The sequence below is a fragment of the Manacus candei genome, unplaced genomic scaffold (assembly GCF_025592945.1).
Source record: "Manacus candei isolate 608988 ecotype Guabito, Panama unplaced genomic scaffold, ASM2559294v1 h1tg000049l, whole genome shotgun sequence".
In the NCBI taxonomy this organism is placed as follows: domain Eukaryota; kingdom Metazoa; phylum Chordata; class Aves; order Passeriformes; family Pipridae; genus Manacus; species Manacus candei.
Window position 1 is genome coordinate 6,374,931 of NW_026138097.1, and position 13,670 is coordinate 6,388,600.

The window sequence follows — 13,670 nt, forward strand, 5'->3', positions numbered from 1 at the left end:
AGGTCAGTCTGTGGCTTAGCTAAAAATATACCTGGAGAGACCTGACCTGTTATCATTCTTAACCTAAAGGGGGAGTCTGTGGCAGAATCAAGATTCTAGATTTTAAAGGCCTAACATCTGTATTTCCTAATTTAATAAAATATAAATAAATAAACAAGCAATCAAAAATCCTCAACTACTGCAACAACAAAAAACCACACTCCAATAACCCCAATCACAAACCTCCCCTAAAATAACCAACTAAACAAAAACCCCCAAAGTCAAGCATTTTATTCACCGTATAATGAAATTTTCCTTAATTCTCTTTATTGATTGGGATTCTCCTTTCATTACTGAAAAAACTTTACTCCTATTTGTCTCCTGCTCTCCATCCTAGGTAAGCCCATTTTTAGTTTTGACTTTCCTAAAATGATCTCCAGCACCTTTCAGCCTAGACTTACTAAGAGCCAATTGGTCTCTTTCCATATGCAATGCTTTCCAGGCTCCTTCTGTCCCAGTCAAAAAGTGACAGTTGCAGCCTTTGTTAAACAACTCTTGGCTTAAAAACTGTCTGATTTACCTCAAGCATATTCTTGCAGAATTTCTTCTTTGAGCAAGAATTAGCTTTGAAGAACTACATGTGAATAAAACACTTTTCACAAAGGTAGGAGGGAGGGGTGAAATAACACTTTTAATGGAAACTATAAGAAAAACTCAGCTACAGGATCTCTATAGCAGACATAAGTACAGCTGCTGAGGCAGAGACACACTCTGAAACTACATGCAGGGCGTAAATCTTTGTAAATAGGAGTATTAACCTCAGAGAATTTGTCAGAGAGAAGCGTGTACTTTGAAATGTCTCTGCAGATGACAGAAAATCTCTAAGACAGTGCAGCTCCCAGGTATATGTTGCCACTTAACTGGGGCTGCTCCGTCCTGCTCATATCTAAAAACTTGCTTCTGATAAAGTTTGGCTAAAATGACCATGGAAATGTCCCATTCCACATAAGTATTTATATCATTGGCTATGTAATGCTGGATTGAAGGATGTTGGAGGTCATGTTTTATTGGACAAGTAAGTGGAGGTTATGACTGGGCGGGGGCGCCAGAGGGGGAAACTGGAGAAGCTGTGCTACTGTCTGTCAGGGTATAGAGTAAAGACAAGGCTGTACACAACGCTGGGATGGTGTGCAGAAGTAAGGGGTGTCCATCAATAAATAAAGTAGGAAGTTTTCGGCAGTGGTCTGACAGGAAAGTCTAAACGGAGTCAGATTTCAGAGCTGGAGCAGTGAATTGCAGTGAGTCACACAGAGAGCCTGAGTGCTGCCTTTGTTCCACTTGTGTCTGAACGTTGGAGGAGAAACAGCGGGCTCCAGTTTTTATTGACTTCTTATTTTCATAAACGTAAAACTCATGTGCACTGAACTTTTTCCTCACTTAAGTTCTTTCAACTGACTTTCAAAAAATGCTCTCATGGTAAGAATTCTTGCTTCTAAATTTTACTTTGCCTTTTTTTCCCCTTGTTTTCTGTATGACACTCTTTGGTCTCATTCTTCCCCCCCCCCCCCTTTTTTTTTGGCACACCTGCTCCAGGCATGCCTGGTGGACCTGGGACTTGCTGCTACTGCTCTTTGGCTTGTCAATCCATGCTGGTTCAGCAGCTCAGATCATAGAAGGTAAGACTTCTCCAAATAGTGTTTATCAATTGAGAGTAACTGTGAATTTTAAGATATGCTTTCCTAATATGGAAAGAGACTCTACATTTCACATCTTCATTTTCTCTGCTGCTCACTATTCATCATTTTGTACAGGAAAGCTGCTGCAAGTTAAGACCTTAAATTCCCATTCGTTCTGGATAAGGGGAAATAAATACATTGGTTCCCCAGCCCTAAGGTAGCCTAAGGTGCCTGCTCTCTCAATATTTCTTCAGAGTGTAATGATTAACAGAAAGTACTTAAAAGAAATTCAGAATGCTGAATGTTTTTACAATTAGGATAGATGTATTGTGTCACGGTGGACATGTCAGGAATGTGCCAGGCATGGTGTGAGTGCAAAGACATAGATGTGATGCTTGTTTCAGTGCATAGAGATTTCTTCTGATAAGTGTCTGAACAAATTGAGATTTTCAAATCTCTTGAGTTAAATGTTTAGTTTTATCAGCCCAGTCTTTATGAACTTTCTGTGAAAAGTCTTGTGGTAACTTCAGATCATATGTTCTTGTAACAGAGCCAAATTCCTCAGCATCTCTGGAAGACACAGCCTCACATTTAACTAGTGAGAGAGAACACTGTTACACGCAATTTTGAGAAAAGTGAAAATGCTTCATATCTTACTTTTCCATTATGAGCAATGATACTTATGTCAAAAAGCTTTTTTACTACCTTACAAAAATAATTGGAATTTGTCATGTAACTGACCCCTAGATAACTATGAGATAGGAGCATTAGGAATTATTGATGGGAAGTAGATATCACACATGAAGACTTTAATGTTACTCAGACTGGTTTTTTCCTTTTTAACTGACACTGCCATAGATAGTGCATCTGAAAGCCAGAGCTCCAAGTAGTTATTTCAGAAAGAGAAAAAACCACAGCTTAGTTATCACCAACACACACACAAATGTTGTAAGTGCAGATGAGAAATATGTAATGCTGTATTACATGTAATTAATTAAAGAAACAAACTGGAATCAGCTATTAGAATTAAGAAATGTATATCTGAATAATGACAGAAATACAATATATTGCATATCCATTGGAGGTAGATCTGTTGCATCAGATGAAAATGTTTTTCTTGAGCTGATGAATGACAGTCCATGACAGAGATCTGGACAGGAGAGAACCAAATTTTGGCACATAAAATTTAATAAGCAGAAGCTCATTAAAACTACAAGCATAGTGACAAAAACTGCTTTCCAGGATTCTCCAGCCCAATGATTAATGCTGCACTGCTTTTCTGAGCCTGACCTCTGCTTTATCTATCCATATCAGAGATTGATATCTCTAAATTCCTTTTAATGAAAGAGAAACTGTGAATGGGTAAACGTGGTTTTAGACGAACAGTGCAGGTGCCTTCTGTTGTACCATTTTACCGGCTATATGCGAAGGAAAAAAATGCCTTGAAGTGTTCTTGAGTTGATTAAATAATGTCAAGAAAATTGCTCAGGGATTGAATTATTCACTGAGGGATGGAGAAGGGGTACCTTATTTTTTACCAACCTGAAGTCAAGCCAGCCACTCTCACAATTTATAGGAGAAAAGTTTGCCATCTATGCCTTCACCATCTTTGCCCCAGGGGAGCACTGAATTGCAGAGCAGGGTTGAGGGTGCTGATTAAAACAGAAGCCACAGCAGCCCTCCAGCAGAGGGCTTGAGCTCTGCCATGTCTTTGTGAGAGATACATGAGAGATATTAGAAAGATTAGTTAGAAAATGTTGATTGGTTTCCTATCAGGAACAGTGTTTTGACCAAGTCTTTTTCTTCTTGAGGAAATTCTCTAGTTATGGATATTTCCTAGAGAGAAGGAGAGGGAAAAAAAAGAATAGTGGGAAATTATAGGGGAAAAATTCAGTCTTTGAAATTGTTTGAGAACTTCTGGGTTCTAATTTAACTGCTTAGTGAACTTGTGAGGGGTTGGACCTTTTGTTTCAGTGAAGTGTTGCTTTAATTTCCAAGTCCTACAATGTGTGGCTACTGCTTTCATTGTAGAATGAAACAGACAATACGACATTTAAAACCTTATATTTAAAGTAGTGAACTACATTTAAAAATTTGAAATATTTAATTCAGAACTTTAAAATTCAGTTGCACAGTTTGCAAATTGATGGGATTTGGTCATTATTTCACCAAAACTTCTAAGAAATACAGTGATCTTGCTTTAAACTGGAACTGAACAGGAGTTCTGAAATCTCAGCAGATTCTGTGAGTTAGAATTCTGAATTTTTACTATCTCTGTTGAAAGATTTTAGTTCATTTCACTGCAGCTAGTTTTGCACATGTACAAAAAGGTAAGGAATAAAATGCCTTCTTCCTTTATCCAAATACAATGTAATTTGAACTATGGAGGCCTTTTGCAGATTTTGTCCTGTTTTCACAAAAATTGTGCAAATATAGTACTCTATTCTACTTGGGTTTGTGTGGCAGAATTAAAGATATATTGGCACCTTAATAAATTACTTCATCTCTTCACTTTAGTTCAATTGACAATTAAACCTGTATCTCTCTGTTCATGAAAGCGTAGTCTGTCTTACCCTATCTGGCACTGCCTTGTGGTGCATGTACTTGACCTTTAATTATGTCTGATAATGTATCTTTGACTTACACTGATTACCCTGTCTGCTCTTTCCATATTTTGCATCTTCAACAACAAATTAAGTTAATGAATAGAAGGTGCTCAGAACACAGTCCTGAATATGCTGGCACCCAGACTGCAGACAGAACTTAAGCTGGAAAATCTCAGTGCTAACCCTGAAGAAGTTTGAATGATAGACTCCTCCCTATTACTTGCTCTAGCCTCTTGCAGAAGTCACATTTATCTTTCTAGGCTATCTAGGCAGTTGTCAGTGTTTTTAAGTTCTTGGCATTCAGATCAGCGCATGTGTTTTAAAAAAAAATAGAAAAAATGTTTAAATGTATGTGGTTCTGCAGTTTATATTATGTTTATGAGCTCTAAAAGAAGTTTTACAAATTTCTCATTGACATCTGGGTTTTATTATTAGCCAAGCTGAACAGCACTTTCTTGGCCTAAGCAACATGCTTAGCAATAGTTTACATAAAGCAAATATTTGTCTCTTTCATTGGCTCTCTGTACACAAAAAGACTGTAATTAGGCTGTTGACATAAACTTTGCACTCATGACCTGCTGAGTTTAATGGAGGAATCCTGAATTATTGACTTCCATTGGCTGATGATCAACTGATGTTATTCATACGAGCAGCTAGCTGGAATTTCTCTTCACAATGAACCAACATAATGAGTGTAAAAAACCATGTATATACATGTAAAATCTTGTTTCTATCATGTAATTGCTGTATATGCTTTAAATGTTAAATGTGTGCAATCACACGTGATAGGGATGGTTCAGTCTATTCTTTCCAAAGACAGAACACAATTACAGTGATGTTGGTCTGTATGAAGCACAGTACTTCAGAAAGAGACCTTAGATGGCACTATATCCTCTTGTACCAGACTGAGCACTTGGACATCATTAAACTGCACTTGAGTCTAAATTGAATAAGCCACTGCTATCTGCCTGTCAGGCACGTCTTCAAGCTGTTACCAGCTGTTGTGCATGTTTTTAATGTGGAGCTGAGCCTGGTTTCATAGCTGATAAAAGGTCTTTCCATGCAAAACATAGTAATTTACTATAGAAAATCAGTTGGGTTCAGCTGAGGTCATCTCTTTCCACAGCTGAAGACATTGGTAACACCAGAAGAATGAATCTGATTTAGAAAACTTGTTCCTTTCTGTCACTTTTCTAAATGGATCCATTTTCAGGGTAACACCCTCTACATGTTAATTCTCTTGGAAAAAACCTACATGTTTCCTAAGCTGCTCTACCAGGCAACAGAAGATTTTTTGAGTCTTTTTTGAGGCCTCAGAAGGGGAAACCAGCTGGGTTGGATGTAGTGTTATAATAACTGTCTTCATTTCCTCTCCTGGTCACATTGGAAGCTTGCAGTAAGAAGTTGTTTCCATGATCTGAATAGAACTCAAAATCTCAGTTGTGCTTACATTTACCACTAAATGGTGTTTGAAGGGCCATTTCAATGAATGAACTCAGGAGAAAAGATTTGATTGCACTGTTTATGTTCGGAATATTCAAAGGATTCCAAAAAACCTGTTTCTTATTCTAACATGTTAATTACCAAATCAAACACTTGTTTTGGAGGCTGCCTGTCCCTTTGGCTGTGATTTCTTCCCCTTTCCTTTACTGTGTTAGCTGCGAATTGGTTTGTTTTTTCTTGTAATTTTATCTCACATTTGAACAAATTCATGCAGTAGCTTTGCCAATTTATGCAGTGTGCCTTGGATAGGAAGACAGTGAATTTTGCAGTTTTGTGAACTCTGATTGCTGTATTTGAGATGTCATTAATGCTAGCTATTCAAGAGACGATGTCTATCATCACTATTTTTAAGTCCCCAAAAGTCTTTTCCCATTTGGCCAACCCACACAATTACAGCAGGTTTAAAAACCAACAAAGTTAGCCGGCAATTTGGACAGTGCTGTATTCTGTTCACATAATCTTCCCATCTCTAGTAGCTCCTGTTTCCAAACCCAGAAAGTCATAGACATTGCAGACAGTAGAGTGCATGTAGAATTCTTCCAAAGAACAAGTAAAATCGCCAAACCTCAATTTTAATGTATTTGCATATGAGGAGTGTGAAATGACATGTAGAACTGACAGAGCCAAATGTGCCCTGCCAAAGAATTGCAGTATTTTAAATGAATTTTGGCTGTTTTACATTCCAGTCTGAGAAGACCCAGGGTCTGAACTAAGTTTTTCTGGAGGGTTCTGAGAAGAACCAGGGTTTTCTGGAGGAACTCAAGCATGTTTTATTCCAAGCATTGAATTGATGGAGGCCTGAATCTGGTAATAGTGATTCAGTGATGAGGTGTTAATTTGAATTGCATCATCATTCATGGTCTTTGCTTCATCGTCAGTACTGAAGACAAAATATTAACAAGAAAGGGTTTTGGGCAGTACTTGGCAGCCTCCAGGGTCTCATGACTCTGGGTCTACCTTCCCTGCTGCCACTGAATACACTTCTTGCAGTCATCAGTTCCTACCATAGTGACTTATAACTGCTTGGATAGGATTAAATTCCAGTCCTATTTGGGGCATATCTTTCTCCAAACTGTGAAATCAGAGTTCCATACGTAGTCAGGATGTCTGGCTCTGCTTCTTTGGAAAGCTAAATATAGCTTTTGGCTTTCTCTTTTTTTGTGGTCAGTGACTAAGAGGGCATTGTAGTACCTGGTCATTATTCATTGCATTTTATATTCACTTCCCTTCTTACAAGTGATATATATTACCTAACTCAAGGAGAACAGAATCCACCCAGAAATAATTTTAATTCTGTGCTGCCTGCTAAAGAGTAAGTTTATGACTCTTGAGAAAAAGAATAGTGCTCCAAGACATGCTTCAAAGTTTCCTACAAGCTGTGGATATTCTGAATATCCTGTAATTGGGGTTTACTGCAAAACAGTTTCAGAACATAAACCAGCATGACATCCAAGCTCTGATTCATCTCTGGTGATATTTCATATAAGTAAACTCAAACAGTAAAAGAAAGCATATGAGAGTTGGAAACAGGGTCAGGTGGCATGGCAAAAATATAGAGACACCATCTGATAGCACAGGAATGAGGTCAAGAAAGATTGCAGGGCCATGGAAACAGCCCAAGTACTCAACGTCTTCTTTGCCTTGCTTTTTTACTGGTAAGATATCCCTTCAGGAAACAGCCCCTGAGCCCATTGGGAAAGTCTGAAGCAATGAATACTCCTTCACTGAGGAGGACTGAGTGAGGAAACATTGAAACCAGCTGGACATAGGCAAGTCCACAGGACCTGGTTGAACACATCCCTGAGGGCTCATCGAAGTGGCTGATGTCATTAGCATAGAACTTTTAATTATTTTTGGAAGATTCTGGTGATCAGAAGAAGATCCTAAGGATGGGAAGGAAACCAATGTCACTCCTATTATCGAGAAGGGCAAGGAGACTCCTATTATTAAGAAGGGCAAGGAGCAGGATCTGGGGATCTGCAGGCTGATCAGCTCACCTCCGTTACTGGGAAATGTGGGAGCACGTTATTGTGGAAGCCATTCTAGTAAGAACAAGGTGATTAGGAGTAGTCAACACATATATGTGAAGGGGAAAATCATGCCTGAGAACCTCATAGCCTTCTGCAATGGAATGACCAGCTCAGTGCATGAGGGAAAGACAGTCGATATTTGTGGTCTTATGCTAGACTTTCAGCACTCTCTCCTGCTAATGTTAACATTGATAGACTCATGAAGTATGGATTAGATAAGTGGACAGGGAGGTGTATTGACAACAGTCAATGTGCTTGAAGGGGTGTAATCAGTGGTATGAAGTCTAGTTACTGGGTACCAGTTACTGCTACATTAATATACTACCCTGTGGTGCGTACTGAGACCAACACTTCTTAACATCATTAACAACATGGATGATGTGATAGAATGAACCCTCAGCAAGTCTGCAGATGACACAAATCCGGGAGAAGAAGTGGATTCATGGGATGGTTGTGCTGCCAATCAGAAAGACCTTGACAAGCATGAAAAATGCATTGATACAAACTTCCTGACATTCAGCCAAGTCCTAAAGCTGTTGAGGATGAACCTAGTACAAGATAGGGTAGAACTGGTTGGAAAGTAGCCTTGCTGAAAAGGACTTGGAAGTTTTTGTGGACAAACGGATCATGAGCCACAATGTATGCCATGGCAAAGGCAACCAAAAGCACGACAAACAATTACATGAAAAAAGAAGCACTTCCCCCAACAAAAGAAGATGGTGAAGGACACTTTGCTCCATGTATTTTCCACTTGATTTTTTAAAAATGTCATTGAAACTTCAGAGCATATCAGTTATGTGCATTCAGTTTCTGTTTAGGAAGTACTATTTTCTCAGACTGTCATTATATTGTGTTCTAATTAGATAAGCTATTTAACTAGAAAGTGCTACATGATTTTTACAGACTACAATGTAAGAGATATCACTTTTGTTCTGGGAAAAAAAATAGTGGAAGATGACCAACAGAAACTCAAAATTGCCTTGGAAGAAACCAGAACTACTTCACTAAAGCTAAACAAACCAAACTGAAAATGTCTTCTAATGGAAATTACTACCTTACAGCAAACTTACCTGAATATCTCAGGTAGAATCTGGTCCCATAATTAGAAGTGTTCCCTGCAAAAGTTTTACAACTTGTTGAACCATGAGCCATATTCATGTGAAAAACAGGCACCTAGAGAGAGCAGATCAGTTTGGGGTGGGAACTATGTAGCTTTTCTAGATGTATTATTTTCTCTCCCTTGATGGTACCAAAGATACTGAACCAGATGACAGTATACATCAAATTCTTTTCCACCCTCCCCCTGCTATTTTAGATGGATACTGTATGCATATATGTTTGATGTCTTCATTTGATAACTGGCAGCTGACAGGCATACATTGCAGGTACAACATTCTAGAAATACATTATTTTAGAGTTGTTGCTCTTTGTCCCTGTATTTCTTTCTGACCCACAGAAAAGTTTTGGCTCAGTACTGTTATGTTGCATTAGAAGGTGAATCTTCAGGTGTCAAAGGGTTGTTGTGGACAACTGGAAAAGATGTGCTGGCAGCTTGCTTAATTATTAGGCGTTGCTGTGTATATGCTGGTCTACAAAGCAAACTGAGGGGAAAATTATGCAAAATCTAAGGCTTTTCTAGGAATCCTCTCATACTTGGAGCTCCTAACATCAAAGTATCCATTGATCAGGCTCAATAATCCTTTTTCCAGTCCATTGGCTGGATCACAGGGTGAGGTGTGAGGGAACAGTGCCTCCCCACAGTAAGGATCTTTATTTCTGCTCTCCCACTTCAGTTAACTACATACTAACTTAATATACTGCATCACTTCTGGGAATATGATGCTTTTTTATTCTCAGAGGTCCAAAGTGTTAGCTTTTCTTAGTCTTTCCAAAAGCTGTTCCAGTTCCATCTACTACAACACTTTTCCAAACCAACATATCTCTTGACTTGGTAGGAGGAACCACTAATCTATACTGAATGCTCCACAGTAGTACTGCCACTTTGTGGTGCTTGTGGGTGTGTCTATGTGTGACTCTAACCCTTTCCTGCAATTCACTGCAAAAAACAAGCAAACATTTCATCCTGTTCAGACTAGCTGTGAATGTGCTTTAACACACATGGTTTGTTTTTTTTTATTTTCTGTCTTTAGTTTCTTTCACATGCAATTACAGGAAAGGTATATGACACATGTGAGTTTTGCAAGTTTTCTCTGCTGAAAAAATCTAGCTCTTGATAAAAATAACCTATCAGTTATTGTAGTGAAATGGTATTAATGTAAAGACACTTATCTGAAAGAGTTTAATTAGAGTGCTTTAAAGTATGATATATTAGTGTATAACTGTGTTTGTTTTGACAAACAATAGTTAACTGAACTACTACTAAGGTGGCCTTATATTATAATCAAGGCCTTGATTCTTCATGTATATTTCTTGCCTTTTTTTTTACTATTTTTATGGTTGTTGTTGGGGTTTTTGTTTGTTTATTCGGGGAGGCCAGTGGTTTTTTCTAATGCACTTATATTGAAACATATATCTATCATAAAATGCAGATCTGACAAATAGGTACCACATGGCAACTTCCTGGTCCAGGGATATGATGAGAACCAGGGAGTGGGGGTGGTGTTCAGTATAAGTATAAACATGCATAAAATTTAAAGTGATGCCTTAAACCCCTAATGGTTTTTTATTTTTCTAATATTTGTAAGACTTGTAAGTTTTATAAGCAGGTTTTAAAAGCAGCAACCCTCCCTCCTTTGTCCCTTGTCCCTTTCCCTTTCTCTAGCACCCTTGTTTACACATTCCTTAACCCTCTTACCCCATTCTATGCTCCCTATATCAATCCTACTCTCGAACACAGCAGAAATGTTTAGTCTTTTGTCAAGGCAAGGCCTAGATTGCTGGCAGAACAGCATATCAGGGCCTAAACCACAGAATACGGTCAAGAATTAGGTAATTATGTACCCTTTGTGCTCTGATGAAGAGGAAGGTGGGATGAACACGGGGTCCCAAAACCCCCAGACCCATTTCTCAGGGGGTGGACCCAGGGTGGTCCAGAGTAAAGGCCACAGGGTGAATACATCTGGGATTGGATGGATGGTATTATAAAATGTAACATCTCAGGCACGACCTGCGCGCGTCGTGTAACATCTACTGCCTTGGCAAAATAAACCCTTTCTTATCTCACCCCTAATTAAATGCTCTGGAGATTTTTTCAGCATCAAAATTTCACAACAACAAAAGGATGCATTCTCAGTAGAAAAATAAACAGAACACTGTTGACCCAAAGTATTGTAGCTCCTTTTTTACATTTCTCTTATAGAATTTCAAAATACAGAATGGAATTGTGGTAACTCTGTTAATGCTTTGCCCACACCAACTTTGACTTGTTCAACAAAAAATTTTTCATTTAAAAAAAAAGTTACTTTTATTCTCGTATTCTTTCAAGAATATTCTTTTCAAGGTGTCTTTCGAGATATATTATTTTTGTACCCATTGCAGAATTTCCATAAAGAGAATTCAAAAGAAGTTATTGCCTCCTTTGGCTCCAATACAGTCAGCAGAACAAAAGTTCACTAGTAAATACATGATTTAGTACAAATCCCTGAGACAGCTATGGGGAAAGCTAGACTATCTACATGAATACTTTGTATTTCCCTCTGTTCTGTGTATAATTACAATACTGTAGCCATATGTTGAATTGTTTTGGAAATATTTACTATCCCTGTGTGATACGTTTATCCGATAGGAACAAAAGTTGTTTTTCCCCTCTCTGAATATTTAGCTCCGCTGTGTTTCCTCTTCTTTATGGATAAATCTCTAAATGTAGGACAGTGCAAGACAAACAATGCAGACTGAAATCCATGAAGAAAAATATGTTAGAATGACACCATTGTCCAAGTAATTAGTAGGCAGTGTTTATTTCCTCACTAAGGAAGCTGGGGCAACTGTGTGCCTCAGACTCTCTTTGGCCTTACCATTTTTGATTCACAGTATGTAGAAGGAGCAAACTTTGCATTTTGAAACCAGAAGAGGCAGTGAAGCACTCAACACTTGTCTCTACATCCTCTGCACAAGGATCAGGGAAGAACTTGTTCATAATACCTGTACCTATCCTGAAGTGCAAGTGAACCAGTTTGACAGGCTTTGGATTGTTCTCTGCATTCTCTATAATGGTCATGACACAAAGAGTTCTCAATTGCCAGATTACTTAAAATACATTTTGAAGTTTAAAATTCTTTCTTTTTCTTTGATCTTTCAGGGACCCATGGTCAGACAGGTTACACACACCACAAACTCTGTGGTCCATCCTCCTCTGAGGCTGTTGCACCTTTTTCTCAGTTTAATGAGACTGAAGTGTTTTGCTAAGGAGGATGAGTTATGAGGAAGACCAAGCTCCTCCCTCTAAGCAGTTGTAAATCCAAAATTAAGAGTCTCCAATAGAGGAAGTATGGAGAAAGAAAAGATAACAGCCCTTTATTAAAGGATATATGTGTATTGGCAGAACAACAAAATAACACAAAAACAACTAAACAATAATCCTGTACCCAAAAGTCCCCTTCAAAAAGGAAACAGTTCAGTACTTTCCGCCTTTTGGCGCAATTCCAACCACGGCCAGCAGGGGGCGCTGTTGGATCACCGGAGGAGCAGAGCCTGCAGTGCTCGGTGTCGGTCGGCAGGGGGCGCTGTTGGGCTCTGGCGGTCGCTGCGGGGCCCTGGTGTGCGGGAGAAGCCAAAATGGAGATCTCCCTCCCCACCGAGAAGGGGAAGGGGAAAAGGGGGAAAAAAGGGCTCTTCCCACAGACTCACGCTGTCGGCAGCTGGCTCCAGCTGGGACTCCCCCAAAGGTTCCTTCGCAGAAGGGTCAAGCCTCTCCGATGAAATCTGAACAAGTCCAGGCTGGGGACAGAACAGGGTGAAGGAGAAAGGAAGTGAACCGGGGCCAGAAGCAGACAGATGACCCCGCCGAAAAAACCAAAGCAAACTTTGGATCTCCCCACCCACCCACACCTCCTTCCTGAGTCAGGGCAAAAGTGGAGAGTGACTGCCGTTTCCGAGGAGAAAAAAAAAAAACTCTTAACCCCCGCCCCCCCATCTTCTGAGGACTATCAGCCTGGATTGTGAGTCTGCCAGTTAGTTCTTTTGTATGTGTCAATCACCCTAGGCAAATACCCTCCCCCTCCGTCATTCAACATCTTTCTTTTTCAGTGATGCAGGGGAAAGAAAAAAAAATTGCCAGCTCAGTTTTTTTGGAACAAGTAAACCTATGACAACCCTGTCTCAGAAAGAGCTTTTCACAGTGACTATAGTTGCAAACTTCAACTGTTTGGGACAGAGGCAGAATACAAGCAAACCTGTTATTGCAGTGACTATGATGACATTTGGCCCTGAATTATTGTCCTTCTACTATTGCACAAATTAAACTCTCAATATAAAAACTTAAGTCTCTGATTTCAAGAAGTACTTCTCAAAACAAAACAGCCCCTGAGCATGGAAAAATGTCTAAAGACAGAAAATTAAAAACTGTCATATTAACAATATGACTAGCATGATCAATATAGTACTTCAGACCAAACGCATTTTCTTGATATTCTGTTTAAATACATTTTCGTTTTTGCAATACAGAAGAGTATGTAGGAGAATTTCTCCTCTAACTCCAAGACAAAATTTGTTACTTGGAGTTAATTATTTTAAAACACTATCCTGTTCTGTCAGATATGTTTACCTCAAGTTAAAAACCCAGAAGACTTTGTCCTAAATGGGACAAACTCTTAAAATACCTGTTTTGGTGACTCTTTGATCTAAGCTGTGGTTTATTGTTCTGATTCTGTGTTCTGATTCTGATTCCTGCTATATGCATGTGCATATGTCACAGAAAA

General features: G+C 39.0%; 1 protein-coding gene across 2 annotated transcripts in view; it reads left to right on the plus strand.

Moving 5' to 3' along the window:
* The first annotated feature begins 1,138 nt into the window (after positions 1 to 1,138).
* The window catches only part of LOC127476215 (collagen alpha-1(XV) chain-like), a 126,009-nt gene continuing 113,477 nt past the window's right edge, over positions 1,139 to 13,670 (plus strand). For both annotated transcript variants that reach the window (XM_051798866.1, XM_051798867.1), the window contains exons 1-2: positions 1,139 to 1,455; positions 1,573 to 1,655. In XM_051798866.1, coding sequence (XP_051654826.1) covers positions 1,445 to 1,455; positions 1,573 to 1,655 — 94 coding nt within the window. In that variant the 5' untranslated portion in view covers positions 1,139 to 1,444. The remainder of the gene's footprint in view (positions 1,456 to 1,572; positions 1,656 to 13,670) is intronic.